Genomic DNA, 23,868 nt, shown 5'->3' on the forward strand with positions numbered 1-23,868 from the left:
CACAAGTGCATGCCCCTGGTGTAAGTTTTAGGCTGCCGGGTCAGGGACTTAAACTACGGTCGGCTACCTGGGAATCCAGGGATGTAACCATTACTCCATCTGCTAGTGCCTTACTCAACTCCTGGGGATTAATCACCACATAAGCTGATATTCCCAGTTCCCTTTTGGCTCTGTTACCTACTACTCATAGGGGTTCTTCAAGTCCAGTTGAGGAGACTTTACAATTGTGTCCACATCATTCTATCACCCCAGCCGTTTTGTTACTCATATACGTGACCTCTTCAGGACTTTCGGGAATAGTCTGGCACACTAAGTGTCAATTAGGATTTTCACCTCTTAGAAATCTACCATAATCTGGCCTATAGACTTCAAAAATATAGTTACCACTGCTTATATTTTCTCTGGAAATTCAGAAAATACAGAATCAGGACAAGCATTTTAAGGTATATGATCTTTTCTGTCTTCCTCAACTTTCTCTGGCCCTAAGGAGAAAAAATTATCCTGCAAGCCACTATGCCAGCGTATATAAATAAAAAGCAATGGAAATCAGTGACATATAACAGGTACCTTACAAGTACTGCCAGACTGCCTTAGCTTTGCCATCTGTGTCTAACTTCCTTCAAGTTTTCCAAGTATGGTTCAGGGCACTACAGGGCACTACAAATGGAATTGCTGGAAATACAAACATACAAGTGATTTTTTTAATATTAAAATATTTTATGAAACCATATATAATTATTGTATAGGATAAATTTTATTGGTCTCTGCTCTTAAAAGCTTTCAACAAGAAGTCTGCTGCTAGTCCTGGGGACAGGGCCCCACTGAGAACCTTTTTTTCCAGAAGAGGAATCTGTTCCTGAACTGTGGGGTGGGTCCTGAAATGTTCTAATACACTTTCCTGAATGAGATTCCACATCCAAACTTTCTGCTGCTTCCTCCGCTTGGCAGCCAGCTCCCCGCTGGCCAGCATGAGGTCTTGGAATTCCTTCATTTTACCCCACATTTCAGTGATCCCCTCTCCACTTCTGGCAGAAATGCGAATTACCTATTAAAAAGGAAAGAATCAGACCATTTGACTTAAGATGATAGAAAACATTTTCACGGGGACCCTAACATTTGCCAATTGATTCTTACAGTCTATGGAAACTGGCAGGTGACAAAAATGAGCTCTCATGGCTGCGTTGAAGTCAATACACTGATATAATGTAGCTAGGATGACTAAGTGCAGAGCAGAACTAAGACAATGACTCAAGGTCAGATTATTTAGCCCAGTGACTTATTTTGACGTAGCATTGCTCAGACTGTGGGGGCCTCGTGGAGTGCTTGTGAGAGTCACAGGATGAGAGGGCAAAGCTAAGTAGGTTTCCCTGAGGCCTCAGTGCCAGAAAATGAAGTGAGGTTGAAAAAATAGCCCCATTCTTTCTGTCAAATCTGTTTGATTCAGCAAGTCTTCAGAGCTGAGCACCTGGCACGTGCATGTAAGAGAAGGCTCCAGACAGAGATAGACAACATGATTGGGTGAAACAGGGAGCTGGCAGTAAAATAAGTCACCAGTGTTCCCATTATAATGACCACAGCTGATTTTTAATAGCCCCATGTCCTCCTGCAGATAAAGCTGCCCACATCAATATTACTGTATCATGTATTATAGGGTTTGTTTTTTTTTTTTCCTTATTGAAAACAGCACCCAACAAGGCAAAACGGGAATGGAAGTTATTACATCACCAGCCTTTTCTCACTCAAATTTCAACACAGATCATCTGGTCATGAATCCTCTATAATCTTAAGGATGGTTCCTTTTGAATGGATTTGCTATCATGTTCACATGGCTCAAATCAAGCATTGAACAACGTAATCTATCACCTCACATCTAGTTTTTGACATCTACAGGTTGAAGGATTGTATTTAAAATCATGACCATACACTCTAGCTTTGTCATAATTTTTAAAACTGTAATCTTCACATACAAGCAAAGATTGATTATATGTCTAGCCTGGGACTTTCATTCTCTGCAAACGTACAGTCTACTCGGGGTGAAAAATGTAGAATGCGATGCAGGCTCACCTTTGGTCTCCAGACTTCTGAACGCTTGCGGAGTAATTTCAGCGCGCTCACATACTCGGCCTGTATCCTTCGAGCTGGCACAATCAAGTCTCCATCAGATTTAGTTATAGCCACCAGATCTGCCATCTCAATTATACCCCTTTTGATACCCTAAAGAGAAAAAGGAAAGAAACTGATTTATAAAAGCATTTCATATAATCACAGCCAGCAACGAAATGAAAAAACTAGCCAATGTTTAGATTTTGAAAGTCATACACTGCATTTAGCTCATTTTCTCTCTGCCTCTTCCTAAGTCCTGGGGGCCAGAAATCACAATTATTCGACAGAAATTACTCAAAAGCATTGGCTCTCGGGGTCATGGAAGCCACCTGTAATACCTCCTCCTTGTTCGAATACATTCAGAATTAGAGTAAATATCTCATCATTACACAACATGAATGAGTGGCAGGACACAGTTCACGGTATCTCATGATAGAGTCACTTTTCATGTGCTAACACTGCAGGATGCAAAGTCAGCCATCGTTACATGCTTAAAAAGAAAACACACATACCATTAATATCTGCATTTCCAGAAACAAAGTCACTGAACATTTCCTTAAATACACACAGCGTGTTCTTTTCCATTTGCATCTGAAGAAAATAACCTGGTGGCTAAAATAATGCCTTAATCTCTTGATTCAAATTATGCTGTATAAAAATACTGTAAGTAACGGATGAAATCTGAAGGGCAAACCTTATTTGGGAAATAGTTTTTTGCCAGCTAAGGGTAACATTTACTTCCAAATACTTTAAAACAGAACCGTCAATTATTAAATTCCAATAGCTAATGTCTCTAAATCACAGCATCCATAGGCTATTATTATTTTTTAGAATCATAAAATTGAAGGAAAATGTTACATGATAAAGAATCTGCCTGGTCTTTGTTTAAGTTTCTGTGAGGAAACCTCTAAACCCTTGGAGTTTTTCTTTTTTTTTGGAGAGGTTTTTGCTATAGGATGCATACACTTGCCAGAAAGACAGAGAGAGAGAGACAGAAAGCGAGAAATTACTCCCCAGGGGAGATGGCCACACCACAATCCCTTCTCCTCCATTCTCCCCTTGGGATCTTGGGCACGCACGCACATGCGCCCAGCGTGAGTTTAAGCCACCAGGTCCGAGACTCGAACTGCAGTCAAGTACATGGGAGTCCAGTGACATAGCCATTATGCTAACTGCTGGTCCCTAAACCCTTGGAGTTCTTGAGAGATCAGAGTGTCTCAGGTGCCTGGGAATGCACCTGAGTTTGTGCAGTGAGATCACCCAGGATGGGAGGCTGACCACCTCACCGACTGGAGTGGGCTGGAGGACACGTTATCAGCCCAACCTCTTGGGGAGAGGATGGGAGATGGAGATTGGGCTTAGTTATAAGCCCAATGGTATAATCAGTGATACCCACATAATAAAACTCCAAAAACAAAACAGAAAAACAAACCCTTGGAACACCAAAAACTCAGGGAAGTATACCTGGTTGGTGACACACATCAGTAAGCAGGAGAGAAATGTGTCCTGAGGACACACCAACTTCACATTTGGGACTCTCCCAGACCTCTCCTTGTGTCTCATTTGGCTGGTCCTGGTTAGTGTCTTTTAATAATAAAACTGTAATTGTAATATAGTGCTTTCTCAAGTTCTCTGAGTCATTCTGTCAGATCTGGGAACCTAAGGGGCAGACCTGGGAACCCCATGAATTTGCAGCCAGCTGGTCAGAGGTGTGGGTGGCAGGGAAGCCCCGAGCATGCAGTGGTGTCTGAAGAGAGAAGGCTTGTGGAGGGTGATGCCTGCACCCTGTGAATTCTGCACTGACTCTGGGTAGTTAGTGCCAGAAGCGCATTGCAGGAGCAGAGTACGGCTCCTGCTGTACAATAGATGAACTGTCACGGTGGGAACCAGTCAAAACAAGTGATGCCTTTGGTGCCAGGTGCACTATAAACACCCACTCAGCGGGGGTCTCTTCTAGCTGAGCCACCCTGTCTTCCTCCAGTGTTACAGGCAGAAAAACTAAAGTTATGAGATTTAGCTTGAGGTCATATATTCTATCTCAGTTGAGAAAAAAATCAGAGAATTTGCCTCTGACTGAGGTATTTCAACCGACGTGAATGATGCTTCTTTCTCTACACTATTTTTAACCTAATTTACAAAAGCACAACACTGGAAATTGGTACTTTCAGAAAGATATATTTTGTATTTTGAGGGGAAAGGGAATAGAAATAATTACCTGTAATTCATCTCCTCCTGCTGGCGGCAGCAGTAAAACGAACATGTCAACCATGTCAGCAACAGCAAACTCCGACTGCCCCACACCTGAAAGTTCAAATCACAACATGTCCTAAAGCAATCACAACTATATCCTAAAATATTCCCAATTAGACTTTCTCAGTGACATTGACCGTCATTTGCTTCATTCACTTGTACTCCTGGTCACCCTTTAAACCTCTGAAGAATGTATTAAATGTCCCTATCTGACCCTCTGGGCATAATGCTTATCCTTCCATCTCCCTCTTTCCTTTATCCCCACTAGACTCACTCCTTGACTGGAGAACACAGAGACCTCCATTCTCTCCTCCTCTCACAGCTTTCTTGGCTCTGTTTCTCAGTGGGCAGCTTGAACACAGTGACTCTGGACACCAGGCCTGCCCATACTTTCATTTTGTCTTTTTTTTGGTCTCATCCTTATCCCTGCCCCGCATACCCCCAATCAGAGATCAATCAACCAAACATGTCCTCTACTCTATAAACTTGTGGAAAAATGGCTCAACAGTGCTATAGGCTCATCTATTACACCTTCCTCACTGTCTGGGGAAAGCGGTTCCCTAAGTGCCCCATTTCTCAAACAGCAATTACAAACATCTATGCTCCCATAATCCCCTTGATGATGACCAGGCCACCTACTTCACAGAGGAAATGAAGGCAAGTACCTTCTCACCTTCTCCCTCTCCATAGCTGAACAGAAATGCAAACTCCGCCTTACTGCCTCCTCTGCAGTCTCTGTAAGAAATACTGGCTGGAGATGAGACTCTCATCCTTTCCACTTCCTCTGGGCCCTCACTCTTCTTTCTCTTTAACCTCTCCTTTGTTTAAAGGCTCCTGTTCCTCGGCATACTACATAAATTGTGCTCAAGTCAAGTCTCTCCCATCTTAATTAAAACCATACAAAACAACATAAAAACAAGGCAACACCTCACAATCTTCTCCAACAATCACCTATCTCTCAGTTTCTCTTTACAGTTAGGCTTCTAGAAAAAGGTAATTTACACTGTCTCCACTTAACACTAATCGCGACCCACTTAAATCTGGTTTTCACAGGCCCTGCTCCACTAAAACTCCTTTGGAACTTTCTCCTACTTTGGTGAGGTGGAGACTTCTAGTTGCTTTTTCAATATCTTTTCTTCTTTACTTCCTTACCCAAACATTAGCAGGAGCCTCAGTGTGCCAGCTAAGGCCACACTGGTGAGGTCCCCTTTCAGCTAGAGATGCTCAGTGAGCGAAAGCAAAAGCCACTAGATGGGGTGTCCAGGAAACCTCTTTAAAGATGGCTAACCCAGATAGGAGGTACAACTCCCTGCCTATCCCTTTCCTGCTTCCTTACTTCTCCCTCTTCCTTCTGCTAGAAACACAGAAGTGACAGGTGAGCTCTGTCAGCCCTCCTTTAAACAAGAACAGCCTTGAAGATGGAAACCAAGTGCTAAGAACAGTGAGCAGACAGAGAATTCAGTGTCATAGAGGGTACGCAGAAGCACCATACCTGCTCTGCACTGCCTGCCTAGGGCTTTTTTTTATATATGAGAAAATAACCTCTTTCTTGGAGGGCCACTGTCATTTCCAGTGTCTGAGACAGCAGCTAAATATGACTGCCAGGGAATACACTTGGTTTTTATGGAACCCTTCCCTTTAATTCTACTGCTACCATCCAGGCAGCTCTTCCTTCGTCTTCAAATGGTAGAGTTTCGGGACCAGCAGATGGCTTGACGGCTATGTCACTGGACTCCCATGTAGTCAACCATGAGTCCTGGAGCCAGTGGCTTAAACTCATGCCAGGCGTGTGTGCATGCCCAGGGTCCCAAAAGGAGAATGGAAGAGAAGGGATTGCGGCGTGGCCATCCCCCCTGGGGGGGTGGTGATTTCTTGCTTTCTCTCTCTCTCTCTCTTTCTCTGAGTACATTTTCTACTTATCAATTATGGTAATAAAACAGACTGTATTTCCATAAGAATGTCAATTTCTTAGGATTTCCGTTCCACTATCTTCATCGCATATAACTATGGGAAAGACTATAAGAATGAAATAAAACATGGACCTGTTTAAAAGGCACCTGCTAACATGGGTTGTAGGAAAAGCCATGATGTATTTTTCTTCTTATTTTGGAGAGATTTTTGCTATAGGGTGCATGCGCTCGCCAGAAAGACAGAGAGAGACAGAAAGCGAGAAACCACCCCGAGGGTTATGGCCATGTCATAATTCCTTCTCCTCTCGAGATCTTGGGCACCCACGTACACACCTGGTGTGAGTTTAAGCCACCAGGTCCAGGACTCGTACTACGGTTGACTACATGGTCGTCCAGTGACATAACCATTACACCAACTGCTGGTCTCCATGATGTATTTTTCTAAGTTATTCTATGTAAAAATACATTATGACTTTTCTGACAATCCAATATATAATTTTCTTTCTCTTGCTCTCTTTCTCTCTCTTTTTTTTTTTCCTAAGAGGAATTTCTTTGCTATATGGCACATATACTCACCCAAGAGACAGAAAGAGGGGAAAAAGCAAGAAATCACTTCTGGGGGTGATTTCACGCCACGATCCCTTCTCCTCCATTCTCCTCTTGGGATCTTGGGCACACATGCACATGTGCCTGACATTAGTTTCAAGCTGCCAGGTCCAAGATTCAAACCACAATGTGGGTTTGAATGTCCGAGTCCAGTGACATAACCATTATGCCATCTGCTGGTCCCCAACACACTAATTTTCTTAGTGAATACAGTAGATATCTGAAATGTGCTTAAACAAAATAGGTGTTGCATAAAAGTACTGTTTACCAAGCATTTCACTAATGCTTATAGTTCTCCTTTGGCATAATATACCACTTTGTGTAACGGTTACAAATAACTGGTTTATTTTCGCTCTTTAAATGATAAGCCCTTTGAAGGAAGGAATTATAGCCTATATATTCTTATTTTCTATGGAGTCTAGGCTAATATCTTGTATACAATTATGCCTTTACCAAGTATCTGCTGAATGAGCAAAATTAAATTAGTTATCAGTCATCTTGATATAGCATTCATTATAATGGAATACTGCTTTTATAAAACAGAGTATCACACTCACCCACAGTTTCAATAAGAATGATGTCATATCCTCCTCCTTCACACAATAGAATGGCTTCATTTGTGGTCCTTGTTACACCTCCTAAAGTCCCTCTTGTAGGAGATGGTCTGATGTATGCATTCCTATCTCTTGATAACTCAGTCATTCGGGTTTTATCACCTAAGAGTGATCCTAAAACACAGTTACAGTTTATAAATGGGGAACAGCTGTAAGGGTCTACTATTCATTAGTCATTTCCTGGGAAAAGTGCTTAATACCATTACTCTCAAAATCTCAAACCATATTTCCTGTTTTTGAGTTTCACTCCAACTCATTGTATATAATAATGCCAGATTAATCTTTTTAACATTTTAAGTCCCACAAAACCTGTAATGGCTTCCCATTGGCCAGAGATCAATCTAGATCCTTCGGCCTAGCACTGAAGGCCCTCAGAACCCAGTCCTATCTTACTCATCCAGTTTCAGCTTCCACAAGTCCTCAAACCAATCCCAGTCCAGTCAGGCGGTTTCTTTACTGCCACCCTCACAGTGTTGTGTTTACTCTCACCCCTCCCCTGTGCTCTCAAGCCACAGGCATCTCTTCTGACTTCTCACCGCTAATCTATAACGTGTCAGGCCCAGGCTCTGCATCCTGGCTCCGGTACTCCTCACTGTGCAGTTTTGGGAGGTCACCTAACCTTTTTGAACCTCTTTCCTCAGCTACATAACAAGTAAAATAAGCCACTGGAAGAATCCAGTGCAATTATATACAGGAATATGCTCCCGAAATTGTTAATAACAGGAATACAGAACTTACCCACCTCACTCTTCCATGGTCTTTCTGGGACTTTTTCACCCCATGCCCATCTCTGGGTTTCTACAACTGCTTTACAATTTGTGCCGGCATCCCTGGAGGGCACAGGAGAACTTCAGAGTCCCTTGCTTTTCTATGGCCTCCATGAGCACTCTCCACTCCCTGTTCTCTTCTTTGCACAAAGGCTATTTTCTCAAAACTACGGAAATACCATGCAACTATCTACCAGCTGCCCTTTCCACCCAGATCATTGTTTCTAAGCCCTTAATACTTAGAAATCTTGATTGTTTAATTGCTTTCACTGTACTATATGTTTACTCACGATTCACCTCTGGACTTGAATTTTAGGTAGCTTTGACTCTTACAATTTTGAAATACAAATAGTTACAAAAACATACATCAAATACAAAATTCATATATGTATATATAAATTTAATTCAAAAACAAAGCAAAACAACAAAAATAAATACATCGTGGATCCTCCAGTGACCGCAGTGTAAGCTGAGTAAAGGACAGAAAGCTATGCATACACTGTATTTTATGCTTTCATGTCTATAGGTCATATCTCTCTTACACAGCAGTTCTCAAGGGGCAACTTTGCCCTGCAGGGGAAACCTGGCCATGTCTGGAGACTTATTTCCTTGCCACAGCTGAGGGGTGGGGGTGCTACTAGCATCTACTGGATAGAGGCCAGGGATACTGCTAAGTCCTCCAATGCGTAGGACACTGCCCACAACAAACAATCGTCTGCCCATTGTCACTAGTGCCAACGTCGAGAAACTGCTTTAAGTTCCTCACCTACAGCACTGTGCCTTGCATCTACTGTACGCTGAATCTTCACAAAGTACTTGCAGCAGGCACTCAACTTCACCTCCGTGGAATGGCACTGGTTATGTTGTAGAGTTTACTGTAATATGTTTATCTAACATCAATGCTTATAAATTCCAGAAGACTGAAAGCCCTAGAACAACTGTTACCTTTAACTACTTTCTTCTAGCCACCTAATAACATTCGATGCTGTTCTGAATATTGATTGTCACTTGGCTTAACAGCTAATTTTTTCCACCTAAAATTGCTGAAGATTAAGATGTTCCTTAAAGATGTGCTCTTTTCCCTTATGATCCCAATTTAGAGTCTTTTTCTCATAGGTTCTAATTCTAGACCATATACCTATAACAGATCTGAGCTATCTTATTTTAATCACATAAAAGTCTTTTCCAAAGTAATTTTCTGCATGAAATCATCTTTGTGTAGGTCAACAATCTAACAAAGTTTATACTTTAAATTATTATCCTATGTATTTTATCAAACTAAACATTAAGAAATTATTCTGCCATATGATTGTCTTGACCAGTGAATCCAAAACTGTTAGTTGCAGACCCTTAGGGAAGGGGGAGAAGGTCCTCAAAGCTATGGCAGAGAGTCTGTGATCCAAGCACAATTAGGATTTTAGATAAAATAATAATAATGCTTACTTTAAAGTAAGGTTAGTTTTCAAATATATGTCCTGTTGTAATACATAGAAATTCATATTTAAAGGGTCCTGTTTAACCTTGTGTATTTGTTTCTTTCAAAGTCTATGTATTTTTTAACTAAGAAAGAGACCTTCATATTTTGCTCGGGAAAGTGAGGAGCCACACAACTGTGCAACTTTTATCACAGACTAATGACATAATTTCTGCCACCTGCTATTATCTCAAGCTATATTTTCTTTTTCTATTGCGGCACTCTAGAATATTATGAAAGTGGAGGGGAAAAGGCCTTCTCACCTATATAAAAGTGAGGGCCACTTACCAAAAATAGCTTTTTTGTCAAGGTGTTTACCTTTAACAAAGTTCTTAGACTGTACATACATTGAACAACACATTGACATAGATATAATCTTTTTTTTTGGAGAGGTTTTCGCTATAGGGCACGTGTGCTCGCCAGACAGACAGAAAGAGACATAGAGACAGAAAGTGAGAAATCACCCCCTAAGGGGGATGGTCACGCCGCAATCCCTTCGCCTCCATTCTCCTCTCGGGATCTTAGGCACACACGCACACGCGCCTGGCGTGAGTTTTAAACCACCGGGTCCAGGATGCGAACCACGGTTGACTACATGGGAGTCCAGCGACATAGCCATTACGCTAACTGCTGGTTCCCGTCATAGATTTAATCTTGAACTCTTTGAGTATAGATCTTATTTTACAGTTAACTTTTTATTATAGTGAATTAAAAATTGAATGTTCCAAGCAAGATTTCATTTTCAATTTTCATTTTTTTGACAGAGGGCATGTGTGCTTACAAGAAAGTGACACAGGGAGTGAGAAGGAAAAAGCACACCCAAATTGGGCATGATCATACCACAATCCCTTCTCCTCCATTTCTCTATCCTGTTGAAATTCATGGCACATATGCACATATGCCCAGTGTACTTCTCAAGCTGCTAGGGCCAGGATTCAAACTACACAGTCAGCCATGGGGGATCCAGCCTCCTTAACTACTACCCCATGGGACTGGCCCCTAAGCCAGATTTCTTGATGGGGTTGGGGATAGGAACTGCTGTTCACCTCTCTATTGATCTAAGGTCCCTAATATACAATTTACACTAACGTTTTTTAATTTTTGGCATTAAGTCCACAGTACACCACAGTGTATAAATCAAACACTTCCACAGGCACCCTGTATTGACCCTTCATAACACACATTAGATTGTTATGGCTTATGTTCACTCATGTTACCTTCATAGAACATAAAGCACCATGTGTCTTATTCATCATAATACAACACAGTACCTCCCACACACAATGCCTTGCCTATAGTAGGCATTCAAATGCCTGTGAAGTGCATAACTGCTATATGAGAAGCTTAACTAATAAAGAAGGGTAAAGATATTCATGTGTATGCTTTATATTTTCTTTAAAGGATCCTTTGGGGAGCTAAGTTTATATTCGTTTTATTTCTAAAGAGCTACAAATCAAACTTTGAGTGACTTCACGACCTCTAATTAGCAACTGATCAAATTGACAGTCCAATCATTCTGTGCAACCACACACTATACTGAGTAGGGGGAAGAGCAATATACTACGTGATCCCTCTAAGAGCTGTCTGTTTACTGAATATAATATAACAGGTGACAAGTTATAAACAGCTTAAGAGATGCTACAATAATAAGTAAGGATCCGTTTTCCTTCTGCATGGCTACTGATGCAGCCAGGAAAACAACAGGTAAGAAGAGTTGCCTGCCCTTAGTCCTGAGAGCCAAAGGGCTAATGTTTGCCTTTGATCATCTCCAACTTCTGGCACCTGATCTCTCAGTTCTCTAAGCACCCACTGAGCTACTCACCAGCTGGCCTCCTCTGCCAAGTCCAATGCTTTCAAACTACCTTTATCAGTTCCCACCTCATCTAGTAGAACTCCCTTCCTCAGTTAGACCAAACTCAGCTGGCAGTTAGAGGTCACCTAGCTGTGCAAAGTCCCACTGATGTGTAACAGAGAGGCCCCCACTGGGTCTGCAATTTAAGAGAGTCAGCCATACTCACCACCACTAGTACAAGAAGAAGGGTCGACAGCTAATACAGATAATTTGTGCCCTCTCTCAGTGAGCATTTTTCCAAAATATTCTATAAAAGTTGATTTTCCAGCACCAGGGGGCCCAGACAATCCTACGATGGAAAGAGATCTTCTAATTTAATGAAACAAATGTAATCAGCACTCTAATCAGTTTTATTGAATAAAATATTCAACTACCATCTACTTCTCTAATATAGCGAAACCATCATTAACATAACCCAGCACTAACATATTATATTCTAAAGCAGTAAATGAAAATCCATGCTTTTATCTACTTCCTGAGTAATAAGAATAGAAGAAAGAATTTTGAGTTCCATATAGTCACAAAATTCTTTTTTTTTTCCTTTCCTTAGTTTTTGCTATAGGGTACCTGTGCTCACCAAAGAGAGAGAGAAAGAGAGGGCAAGTGAAAAATCACACCCCAGGTGGTTGGCCATGCCACAATCCATTCTCCTCCATTCTGCTCTTGGAATTTTGGGCACACACACCTGGCATGATTTTTCAAGCCTCCAGATCTAGGACTCAAGACTCAAATCATGGTCAGTCATGTGGGAATCCAGCACCTTAACCACCATGCCACCTACTGGCCCAACAAAATTTACATTTAAAAATTACAAAACGTATTTCCCTTTTTACTGTAGGTCTTTCTGAACAGACCCCATTGCCTTCATTAAAGTGTTCAATTTCTACATCTACCCACCTCCACCATAATCAGTAATTATGCCACCTACCCCAAATCTGTACACTTTGATTTCCCACAGGAAAAGCAACTAATTATTCAAGAAATTCCCAGTGATTGAAAAAGTAATTTTCTATTTATAAAGCATCATTTTTTTTCCCTTTCTCTCACTCATAACTCAAAGAATATAAATTGAATCCTGAAAAAAAATTCTACTTGAGAGTTAGCAGAGGACAGCAGGTGAGAGCATAAACCCTGGAGCTGGTCCTCATTCTAGCTCTGCCTCTTGTGAGCAGGGTGATAATGGGCAAGTTGCTTACTCTCTTGCTGTCCTCGGTATCCTCTGCAAAAAAAGCAGATACAAGAACAGTACCTATCTCTTCAGGTGGTTCTAAGAATTAGGTGTGTTGGTGTTTACAGTTTGTTTAGAACAATGTATGACACATAGTATATGGCAATAAGAGATATACAGGCTTATGTTCAATAAAGGACAAAAAACATAGTTGTTTAAGTGCAAGAAAATTAAAGGTATACATTGGGTTGTTGGAAAAGTCATGACGTATTTTTTTGCTAATGAAAAAAGCGTCATGACTTTTCTGATAACTCAATATACAGCATATGTTATGTCTGGCTCTGTATCACAATTCTCAGGATAGGTATTTGTCTTAAAAACATTGATAAGTGCTGGCGCTTAATAAATATGTTTTGGTCTTATTTATGTAAGTAATAAAATATCTGTACTAAGAACACAGGCTTATTTTATGAGGCCAGCCTCATAAGATCTTGATGGAAGAATCAGAATAGCACTGCCAAGTTCTTTGTCTATTGCTAGTTAACTCTATAGAAATTTGGGGGACACTTTCTCTTCAAGGATTCTCCAAAACCTAGAGAGTAGGCACTTCATCATAGGTAGAATTTCTCTTTGGGAGTTTGCTGTTTTCTCTGTCAACAATATGTAAAGATTATTAACACTTAGCACTCTCAAAATAAGAATCTTCAGCAAAGGCAGAGTAAGTGTAAAATACATTAACAAGTGTAAAATACAAAAACAGAAATACTGTTTGATGATCTATTTCTGAAACTATCTTTAAAGCATTTATACCCATTACCTTAAAAAGTAGGTTTTAGTCTCTATGCTAATAAACTGTGATATAAATTTAGTGTAATGTGAATTTTCAAATGGATTTACTCTTTCTCCACAAAACTTCTGTACTTTAATCACCATTTCAGGTTGTTTTCAGCAGAAGGCTCAGTTGACAGCCACTCCCAGAAACTTAACAAAAAGTTTCTGAAGGGTATGAGACTCACCAATAGAAAGATCAAATGCCTAAGAAATAGAATTTTGAAATGATAAGGAGGGACCAGCAGATGCGTAATGGTTATATTATTGAACTCCCACATGGCCAACTGCTGTTTGAGTCCCGAATCCAGTGACCTGAAACTCACACCAGGCATGTGTGTGTGTGTGTGTGTACAAGATCCCAGGAGAAGAATGGAGGAGAAGGGATTGCGGCATGGCCAATCCCCCTGGGGGGGGGGGGATTTCTCACTTCCCTCTCACTGCCTCATCTTTCTCTCCAGCCCTAAGGCAAAAACCTCTTTAAAGAAAAAAAAGTGATAAGGATAATCATAGTTGATATAACCACAAAACCAGAAAATTCACTTTACTATTAAGTAGGACTCCTGAAAGAAAGGAGTAAACTGGTTAATGGTTCTTTCTATGCATGTTTCTATTCCACAAGTCACAGCAAGAGTCTTGCCAAAATAGAAATCTTGATATTCTCTTAAGATACAAAGTTTTGGTTCACAATTATCAAGGCAATTTTTTTCAATGTAATATTTTCAAAGAAAAGGCATTTAAAATTTATCCCAAAATTCTTTTAAAAAAATCCCCATTAGATTGTAATGATTTATATGATTTACACATATTTTAAAAGAAGAAAACTGAGGGACCAGCAGTTAGCGTAAAGGCTATGTCGCTGGACTCCCATGTGGTCGACCGCAGTTTGAGTCCCGGACCTGGTGGCTTAAAACTCACAACGGATGCATGTCACGTGCATGCCCAAGATCCCGAGAGGAGAATGGAGGAGAAGGGATTGCAGCATGGCCATCCTCCCTGGGGGGTGATTTCTTGCTTTCTGTCTCTCTGTCTCTCTCTGTCTGTCTGGCGAGTGCACGCGCCCTATAGCAAAAACCTCTCCAAAAAAAAATAAAGAAAACTGAGAAAAAAAATATTTACTGAACCACACAAATAAATAAATAAATAAATAAGGAAAGACTGACCCACTCGAAATGCTAGTGGTTTTCCTTTATTTAATTGTTCTTGTTCTCTGTGGTAGATTAATACTTTCTGAAGAAGCACCTGCGCTAACTCCTTTTTCCGGTTGTGAGTTGATTCTACAAGAGTTATAGCTTCTGCTAAACAGGCCCTTTGCCCTTGGGTTAAGCCAGTATAAAGTTTATCCACAAATCTTTGTTCTTTATCAGAAAGTCCTTCAGTGTGGTCCTTTAAGGTTGTTTGTACACATAATTTCCTCTTTAAACCATTCGAAGGCACCATCCAATTTGTACAATGGAGTCCAAGGAAATTCAATGGTTGAGCACATGGGATTCCTGATCTGAGATAAGAACTTGAGTGAAGGATGAAGTGATGATGTCTGAAAGGTATTCTTAAAAGGCCCTTTAGGAAACGCTGGTGAGGCCGTGGGAGCAGCATAGGGATAGTCATTTTGTCTGTAATTGAAGAAAAACACTGGATACTTTCTGGCTCAGCGAGATTTGCACCTCCCTAGAAGAAAGAGAAGTATTTTTGCCAGTTCAATATAGAGCTGAGACACAGAAGCAGTAAAACTGAATGCACAGCATTTTCCCCAATGTCTAAAACGCGCATGATCACGGTGCTCTCCATGGTACAAATGAGAGAGCATTTTCTTTTCTTTTTTTTTTTTTTTTGAGAAGTTTTTGCTATAGGGCACATGCACTCGCCAGAAAGACAGAGAAATAGAGAGACAGAAAGTGAGAAATCACCCCCCAGGGGGATGGCCACACCGCAATCCCTTCTCCTCCATTCTCCTCTTGGAATCTTGGGCACAAATGCACACGTGCCCAGCGTGAGTTTAAGCCACTGAGTTCGGGACTCAAACTGTGTTAGACTACATTGGAGTCCAGCGACATAGCCATTACACTCACTAAAGTGAGTGTTTTCTTACTACCCTTAGGAGAGAGGGTTCCCTCCTTGGCCACAGTTAATATTCAGAATAGCCCACAACATGGAATTATTACGCTACTGTGAGGTTGAATTTACATTTAAATTATCTTCTAAATCAAAACCAAGTATACAAAACCCCATTAAAGTGGAAATGTTGTCATGCTTTTTCTTATGTTCATCTTAACAATTTCCTCAGGTCAACATACCCAATTCTGCTGCACATACCAAAGGCTTTTTTAAAAAAAAAAAAAAAAGAATCCCTCTGATGCTGCCTTTTATTCAGTTTTTACAAAAGAAATGTGATTAGTAGTGTACTCATTTATGGCACATGTCTAGATCCAGGTACACATTCAACAGACTCACTGAGCAATACAGATGTATGCAAACAGCTTAGCTTAATCACCACCACCAATGAGCCTTAATGTGAAGCAAACTGGAGGGTTGTACAGTAACCACATCAATGTCTGGCCATCTCAAATTACAGTCAGAACCATCTGGGTGCTGATTATAAATGCACAGAATCTCTGAAGGTAAACACACTAAAGTTTGAACTGCTATGGAATTAAGTGAGGATCCTTTATGTAATTTGGTGGCATTTTACACTTTGTGAGATAATGAAAGCAGGCATGGTAGACTGAGTCAGAGTGGTTACTTAATTATCCTACACTTCAGGTCCCTCTTGAGTAAAGAGAACAGGTAGGGCTAGTCCTATAGCCCAGCAGTTAAGCACTGTGCAGAGAAAGCTGGATCCTATGCAGCCAACCACAGTTTGAGTCCAGACCATGCATGTATGTGTGCGAAGAATCCTGATGGGATAAAGAATTGGAGGAAAAAGGACTGCAGTGAGATCATGAACAATTAAGGAGATAGGCATACTTGTGTCCCATAACTGTTCTTGTCCAAACCCCTAGAACCTGTGAATATGCTATGTTACATGGCAAAGCTGCAGATGGAATTTAGGTTACTAATCAGTTGAACTTAAAACAAAAAAATGGGGAGGAGCAGATGGTGTAGTGGTAACATCGCTGGACTCCCACATGGCCGACAACAGTTTGAGTGCCGGACCTGGTGCCTTGAAAATTATGCTGGGCATGTGTGCATGTGTCCAAGATCCCAGGAAGAAAATGGAGAAGGGATTATGGCTTGGCCATTCCACCTAGGGGGGTGATTTCTCATTTTCCCTGTGTCTGTCTTTCTCTTTCTTTCCCCCTTACCAGTGCATGAGCCCTAAGACAAAAACCTCTTTAAAAAAAAAAAAAATCATAGATTATCCAGGTGAACCCAATATAATCACCAAGGTTCTTTAAAATGGAAAAGGGGGTTTAGAGGTGGTACAGCTGGACCCACACAGGAAGGGCTTTGTGTTGGCATCTTAGAACTGCCCTTAGCATGTATGGCACATATGCACAGGCCAGTGTCCTGAGCCAGCTGAGAATGGGGATACAGACTGAGACGTGAGGACTCAAGGGGTTGTCTGTCTCTATGTATCTTCCTGTGTGTGTGTAGGGTGTGTGTGTGTGGGTGGGTATGTGTGGGTGTGTGTGTGTGTATATCTCCTGGAAGAACTAAATTACACTTTTTCACTGGAAGAGGGAGATAGAAAAAGTGGAGTCAAGAGGATTCAGCCCACCCTTGCTGACTGTGAAGATGGATTAAAATGGCTATGAGCCAATGAATGCAGGCGGCCTGGAGAGGCTGGAAAAGGCAAGGAAACTGATCTTGCCCTAGACCTTCTGGGATGGATCAAAGTGCTACTAACACTGTGATTTTAGCCCAGTGAATATGCTATGTTACATGAGACCCATGATAGACTTCGGGCCAACAGAACCAAGATAATAAATTTGTACTGCTCTAGGCCGCTAAATATGGAATAATTTGTTAATATCAGCATAAGATATAGTATAGTTGCTGGGCCGTTTCCATAGACTAATGGTTAAGGGCGCCAGATCCCACAGAGCTGGCCCCATTTAGAACCCCAGCCCCAACAGCTGGAAAAACATACTGAGCACGTGTGCACATGCTCCCAACAGGATGGAGAAATGGAGGAGAAGGGATTGTGGTGTGACCATTCCCCACTGAGGGAGTGTTCTTTCTCTGTCTGTCTCTGGTGAGCACACATGCTCCTTGGCAATTAAAAACAAAACAAAACAAAACAAACTAACATAGTTGTCATAGTAAGAAAACACAAGCAAAAAAAAAAGCTTTAAGATAAAATGCATAATTTTGAATATTTTCATGATTTAATGATCACCTTTGCCATAATCTAAATTTGCTTCCTTCTATCTTTAGATTTTTTTCCCCTGAGAATCAAACTTGGTGCAGTCTTCATTTACCAGCTATTGTGATCATCAGTGTTATATTCAATGTACCTACATGTCACCTTATACATTTGACATAAAACTAGTATATATACTAAAGTGTATATATATACACACACACATATATATATACACACACACATAAAAAGAATTATGTGCAATGTCAAAAAAAATAGGATAATCATGTTTTAGCTACCATTCTAGGCACAGGGATTGTTTTTTGCTTTGTTTTGTTTTGTTTTGTTTTTAAATCAGAATCACCATACTCGAGGGACCAGCAGATGGCTTAATGGCTACATCACTGGACTCCCACATAAGTCGACTGTGGTTTGAGTCCCGGACCCAGTGGCTTAGAATTCATGCCGGGCACATGTGCATGCATGCCCAAGGTCCCAAGAGATTCGAGAATGGAGAAGAGATTGCAGTGTGGCCACCCCCCAGGGGGAATGATTTCTCACTTTCTGTCTCTCTGGTGTGTGCACATGCCCTATAGGAAAAAAAAATCTCTCTTGAAAAAAATTTGAAGTTTCACAGAATCCAAAATAACATGATACACAAAAGCTAATGACCATTTTTAGCATGGAAGCTCTTTTTTTAAACCATCTATATGATGTAGTAAAAATCAGGTGTCTGGAATGCACATCTAGTTTTCTGCCTGACAAACCCATCTAACCAATCTTTCAAAACAGGAAAACAAAATGACAAGTTTCAAAGGAATCAAAACCCAGTAACAAGAGCTTTACTAGATGCAAGTAAGTCCTTTAAAACAATACAAGCAAATATTCCCTAAATAAATGAAATGAATAAAAATCATCTGAGAAAAAGGTATTCTAGATTGCTCTAGCATTTAAAAATAGTGGTTTCTCACACAAATTTTACTGCAATCTTTCTCAGAAAATGCATGCCAACTATCTGACAGGTGTATGGTTTATACTGCAGGCTTTATCACAATTTGGGATTGAGAAGTTCTCTGCTTTCTGATGCCAATACAAATCTTAAAACACCTTTAAATGAAAAGGATAGGCAAAGGTACCATTTTTCACCCAAAATCAAAAAACTATCGAAATGTACAGAACCTAAACTGACACTTTCAAACCTCTCCCTGGAAACTGATTTTCTTGGTATCCCAACCCCCTGGACCACCCTAACAGCAAAGCAGCCAGGGCTGCCTTTTGCTGAGTTTGACTGTTGTGTGTGTTATTTCCGGAGCTAAGGCTGATTCTCCCAACAATCCTAGAGTGGCTGGATGACACCGTATTTACAGGAAGGCTGTGCAACATTAGGTTAGCTGGCCAAGGCCCCACAACTAACGCCAGACCTTGGGAAAACTATAAATTTCATAAACTCTTATCTATGTGATGTCAAGTCTCCAGAAAATAAAACAATTCCTTACATTTCAATATGGTATGATTACAACAGGCTGTTATATCTTTTTTAAAAATGTTTTTTGCTCAGTCCACAATGAAAAATTACATTTCCTGTGCAAACCTTATTGGTAGCAGCTCCAATAAAGTGTTAGGTGATAGAACAATCCAAATCTTTTTCTTAAGCATTTTTAATTTTTTTAACATTCAATCACTATATATTTTTATAACACATAAAATGAATTTTTTTCTTAAACATTTATTATCGTTTTCACTCCACAGAGTTTCACACTTGAACGACAACCCCACAAATTTATCCAATCAGCCAGAGTTTAAAGGAACTCACACATTTTAAAAAGTCAGTTCGATCTTTGTATTGCCAGCTTTCTACCCTTAGTTACATGTCACGGGCAGAATGGATGAAATCCACTGGAATGACAAAATCACATAGGGAGAACTTGCCACTTGCTCATGTAACTTTTCCTGCTTTTACAGAAAGAAATCAAAGAACTTCCCCAATAATAGTATTTCAACTAATTTCCATGATTCCTGAGAGTGTGGTTTCATCCTACAATTTTGCAAGCTAAGCATTAACAAAATATGAGAGATGTTCTGGGAATTTACATTCAGTAAGCAACCTCAAAGCACTGTCATGCCAAACAAACCAGAAAGTCAGTTTATACAATAGAAAACACTAAGTAGGTAAAAATAATGAAATGGATTGGTAAGGGTATCCCTTCTTGTGCAAGAAGGTTCGCATGGACAGTAGCACTTTAAGACTCATTTGTTTTCCTCAAAATATCTTTTAGGCACATGGTGGCATGGGCAGTAAGGTGACAATGTGGGATACCTGGGCCATACTGGAGGCCTGGAATTGAATCCCAGTTGACCTGAACATGCCAGGTGCATCTACATAGGCCCAAGATGCTGACTGGCTGGGGGAAGGGAAAGCAATATTACATGGTAAGACCCTTTCAAGGTTATTGGTATCCTTTGTTCCCACCCCCAAACTCATAAAATAAATTAAAAAAAAAAAGTATACTGAGCCAGCCCACAGCCTGGTAGTTAAGGTGGTTGATCCCACATGGCCAACCACATGGTTCAAGCCCCAGACCCACTGTTTAAAAAGCCCAGTGGACATGTGTGCCCAAAAGAGAAATGGAAAAACAGAGAAGGGATTGCAATGTGACTGCACCCCACTGGATGCTTTCTCACTTTCCCTCTATCTCTAGAAAGTACACGTGCCCTCTGGCAAATTTTTACCCAGCCACAGTATCATACATTGGACACTGCTGCTTGCTTGGCAGGCTGAGACTCCACTGGGGGGCCTGGGTTCAGTTTTGCCCTGCTCTAAAAGCCGGGTATGGCTGCACACACCTGTAGTCCTACCTACTGTACTCAAGATCACAAGCTCTCAGCCAGTATGGGCAGCACAGTGAGCTATCTTTGTATCCACAGCAATCTATGGCTCATAGATAAATGAATTAATATTGCTGTAATTGTGCATGGGTAAGTCAACTCCAGTGATTATTCAGTTAATCAATGTTCTGAAAACACTTTTTTTCTATATTCACGGTAAATATATATTTAAGGACTTTCTTTTTAAAGTCTAATTTCAATATATGGATGTTTTCCTTCATTAAAAATTTGCTCAGCAGCAGCCAGTCTGACTTGGGATATTTGTCTTGAAATTGATCCAATGAATATGCTCAATTTCAATAACTACTCTGGCAAGAAAAAGCAAGCAAGATTTCCAAAATCAATACATTAGGTCAGTGTCTGCAACGTAGCACAATTCATACAGTCAATGCAGTGTTATACCATATGTTTTCATTTCTCAATGTTAATCACTTTTGATTTAAAGATAAGCTGTCAGGTGTCATTAATCTGTTTACCGTCTCCCACCACCCCTATAGAAAGTTCTACTTTCCCCTTTTCAAATAATTTCAGAAAATTATGTAGAGTAGAATGGCTTTTTAAATAAGCCAATTTTAAAACAGGTTTTAAAATAGGTCATCGTTATTTTATACGGAACACATACTGAATTCATTCAGGGATAGTCTAAAGTTCTCTGTCCACTTTACTTTTTATCCCTTTTCCAATAAGACTCAGGTTTCCCAACTTCTTTTAGGTTCTGATTTGTTTGGGAAGTCTCTATTTTTCTAAATTCCATTACCATTAAATGTTTTGATTCATTCTCACTGCTACCACCCTAGTTCAGATCTGCACTAGTCTTACAGAGCTCTGAGGTCAGTTTGGATATCAGGGTAATCTCTCATACTCTTGTAGTTTCTTCCCCTTGCAAAATGAAAACGTTGAGACCTACATATCAGGGTCACAGTGAGTATGAAACAAGATAGTGGGCACGAGAGAGCCTGGCAGAGGAACTGGTGTCAAGCAGGTGCTAATTCATGCTTAGGAACCATCTTTTTCCTTTTCTCTCCAATCCTCTCGCTTGGACTTCACAGTAAGATTCATCTCGAAACATGAATGTGGCCTCCTTACTCTCTTCCTCAAATTCCTCCAATTAGTGCTCCATGTTCTAGGACAGTGGTTCTGAAAGTGTGGTTCCCAGACCAGCAGCACCTGAGAACTGGTGAGAAATGGAAATTCTCAGGCCCCAGCCCAGACCTTCTGAATCAGGAACTGTGGAAGCAAGGCCTGGCACTCTGTTTTCATAATCCTCCAGCTGATTCTAACGTACGCTCGAGTTTGAGAATGACTTCAGTCTTCTTTGTCTGGCATTAGAGGGTTTCCTCAGAACAATTTTACCTTCTCCTGGCACTTGCCTTTCCAGACCTGCTCCAAGGAAGGTCTACTGCCATTTGAATTCCCAGTTCCAAGACATCACTCCCTATTACATCCTTTCCCTCTATGACCCCTTTTCTATCCTACCCAACTTCAATTCTACCTTTCTTAAACTTTTTTTCCTGAGGATCCCAGTCTCCAGAATACAGTCCATCCTCTAATTAATTATTTCGGAATATTTGTGTGAGAATATGCAGAGGTCACAAGCCAGGTGTACTCAGTTCATAAGAGTGTGCGCGTCATTAACTGCATTGATTGCCGATAACATTGAATAATACAGAAAAATCAAATAAAAATATAGATTATTGTCCTGTGTCAGAGGAAATCACATTTGTGTATGAAGGAGCCACATTTCACATGACAATAATCCGTGGAGTGATTAAAGTTCAAACACTCCCTACCATTTTTCATTCCAAATGTCGGTTTTCTTCTGACATCTTCAAATATTTCAGTGATGTACATTTCTTATGCTTCTGTAACTTTATACCCTTGTTTTCTCTCCTAGTATTATAGAATATAGCCTTTAAAAGAACTGTTTCTTTTTTCCAAGCTTTACTATCCGGAACTTAAAATGAAATAGAGGGTTCGCCACATAAAAAGAATATTCTGGACAGTGTAGACCTCAAAACATTTAGAACACACACAGTTCTTTTGAAAACTTGTTTTGCAGCTAACTTGGTAGTATAAAATGCTTGTTTCCAAAATTTAGGTCCAGTCATGTGTTAATGAGGGGAGAAACATTCTGAGAAATGGATCCTTATGCAAGTTAGGTGTTGTGTGAACATCAGAGTGCATGTAACACAAACTAGAAGGAGTTGCCTAGACTCCATACTATGTATGCACTGTCCAGTTGGCAAAAACTTTGTTATGCAGAGCATGGCTATATTGAGGCCCAACACTTAAGAAAGGTGACAAAAATAAGACATTTTTAATATATTTTGGTTCAGGTTGTTTTTGTTTTCTAGGGAGAAGTACATATATCAGTACATATAAAAAAGTACATATAAAAAAGCAAGTCTTTTGCTGAGATACTGCTTGTGACTTTGAGTCTGAACCCTCCTTTTACAGCTTGGATTTTACACTTGCCCAAGTAAGAATTTTTTTTTTTGGGGGGGGAGAGGTTTTTGCCTTAGGGCATGTTTGCTTGCAGGAGAGACATTACCCTGAGAGGAAAAGTGAGAATTCCCCCACTTCCCCCAGGTACGCTAGTCTCTTCTCCTCCTGGGATTTTGCTAGTCTCTTCTCCTCCTGGGATTTTGGGCACAGACGCGCACGCGCTGGGCAAGAGTTTCAAGCCACCGGGTCTGGGACTCGAACGGCGGTGACCCATGTGCGAATCCAACGACCTAACTGCTACTTCCCTCTTTGGTAGCGGCCACTTTCGTTCACCTGGTTTTTCTCCAAACCGCCGGGCAATAGACCTACCGAAACTCCCTAGCTGTGACAGAAAGGTAAGCTCACCAACTTGCCCCAAATGTTTTAAACTACTGTTGACAGCGACTTTTCTTTTTAGGAGAAAAAGGGCCTTCTCCGTGAACCCACGGGCCGACGCCTGCCAGGCCACACATACGCTGTTCCCCTGGCACCGTCCAGCTCGGTAACCATTTTTCTTGTCCCCGCCCCCAACCCTCCGGGGGGCGCCCCAATTGCCAGGGCAGGCCCCCCAGCAGGCGCCGGCGGCGGCAGCCCAGCGCGGACACCAGGACGCCGCGCGCACC

General features: G+C 40.9%; 1 protein-coding gene across 4 annotated transcripts; it reads right to left on the minus strand.

Moving 5' to 3' along the window:
• Positions 1-735: 735 nt before the first annotated feature.
• Positions 736-23,813, minus strand: MMAA (metabolism of cobalamin associated A). 4 transcript variants are annotated; one of them, XM_014585903.2, is made up of 7 exons: positions 23,612-23,813; positions 14,736-15,240; positions 11,743-11,865; positions 7,427-7,597; positions 4,319-4,404; positions 2,065-2,214; positions 736-1,045 (listed from the first exon to the last, which is right to left on the minus strand). In XM_014585903.2, the coding sequence occupies exons 2-7, from the start codon at positions 15,178-15,180 to the stop codon at positions 755-757; spliced, it is 1,266 nt and encodes a 421-aa protein (XP_014441389.1). In that variant the 5' UTR covers positions 15,181-15,240; positions 23,612-23,813; the 3' UTR covers positions 736-754. The 4 variants fall into 4 exon arrangements, with proteins under 4 accessions (XP_014441389.1, XP_006143540.1, XP_014441388.1 ...); XM_006143478.3 differs by having other exon boundaries at positions 23,576-23,813; XM_014585902.2 differs by lacking the exon at positions 23,612-23,813 and adding an exon at positions 22,552-22,632.
• Between the last annotated feature and the right edge of the window lie 55 nt (positions 23,814-23,868).

This window comes from Tupaia chinensis, unplaced genomic scaffold, assembly GCF_000334495.1.
Source record: "Tupaia chinensis unplaced genomic scaffold, TupChi_1.0 Scaffold000098_3, whole genome shotgun sequence".
In the NCBI taxonomy this organism is placed as follows: domain Eukaryota; kingdom Metazoa; phylum Chordata; class Mammalia; order Scandentia; family Tupaiidae; genus Tupaia; species Tupaia belangeri.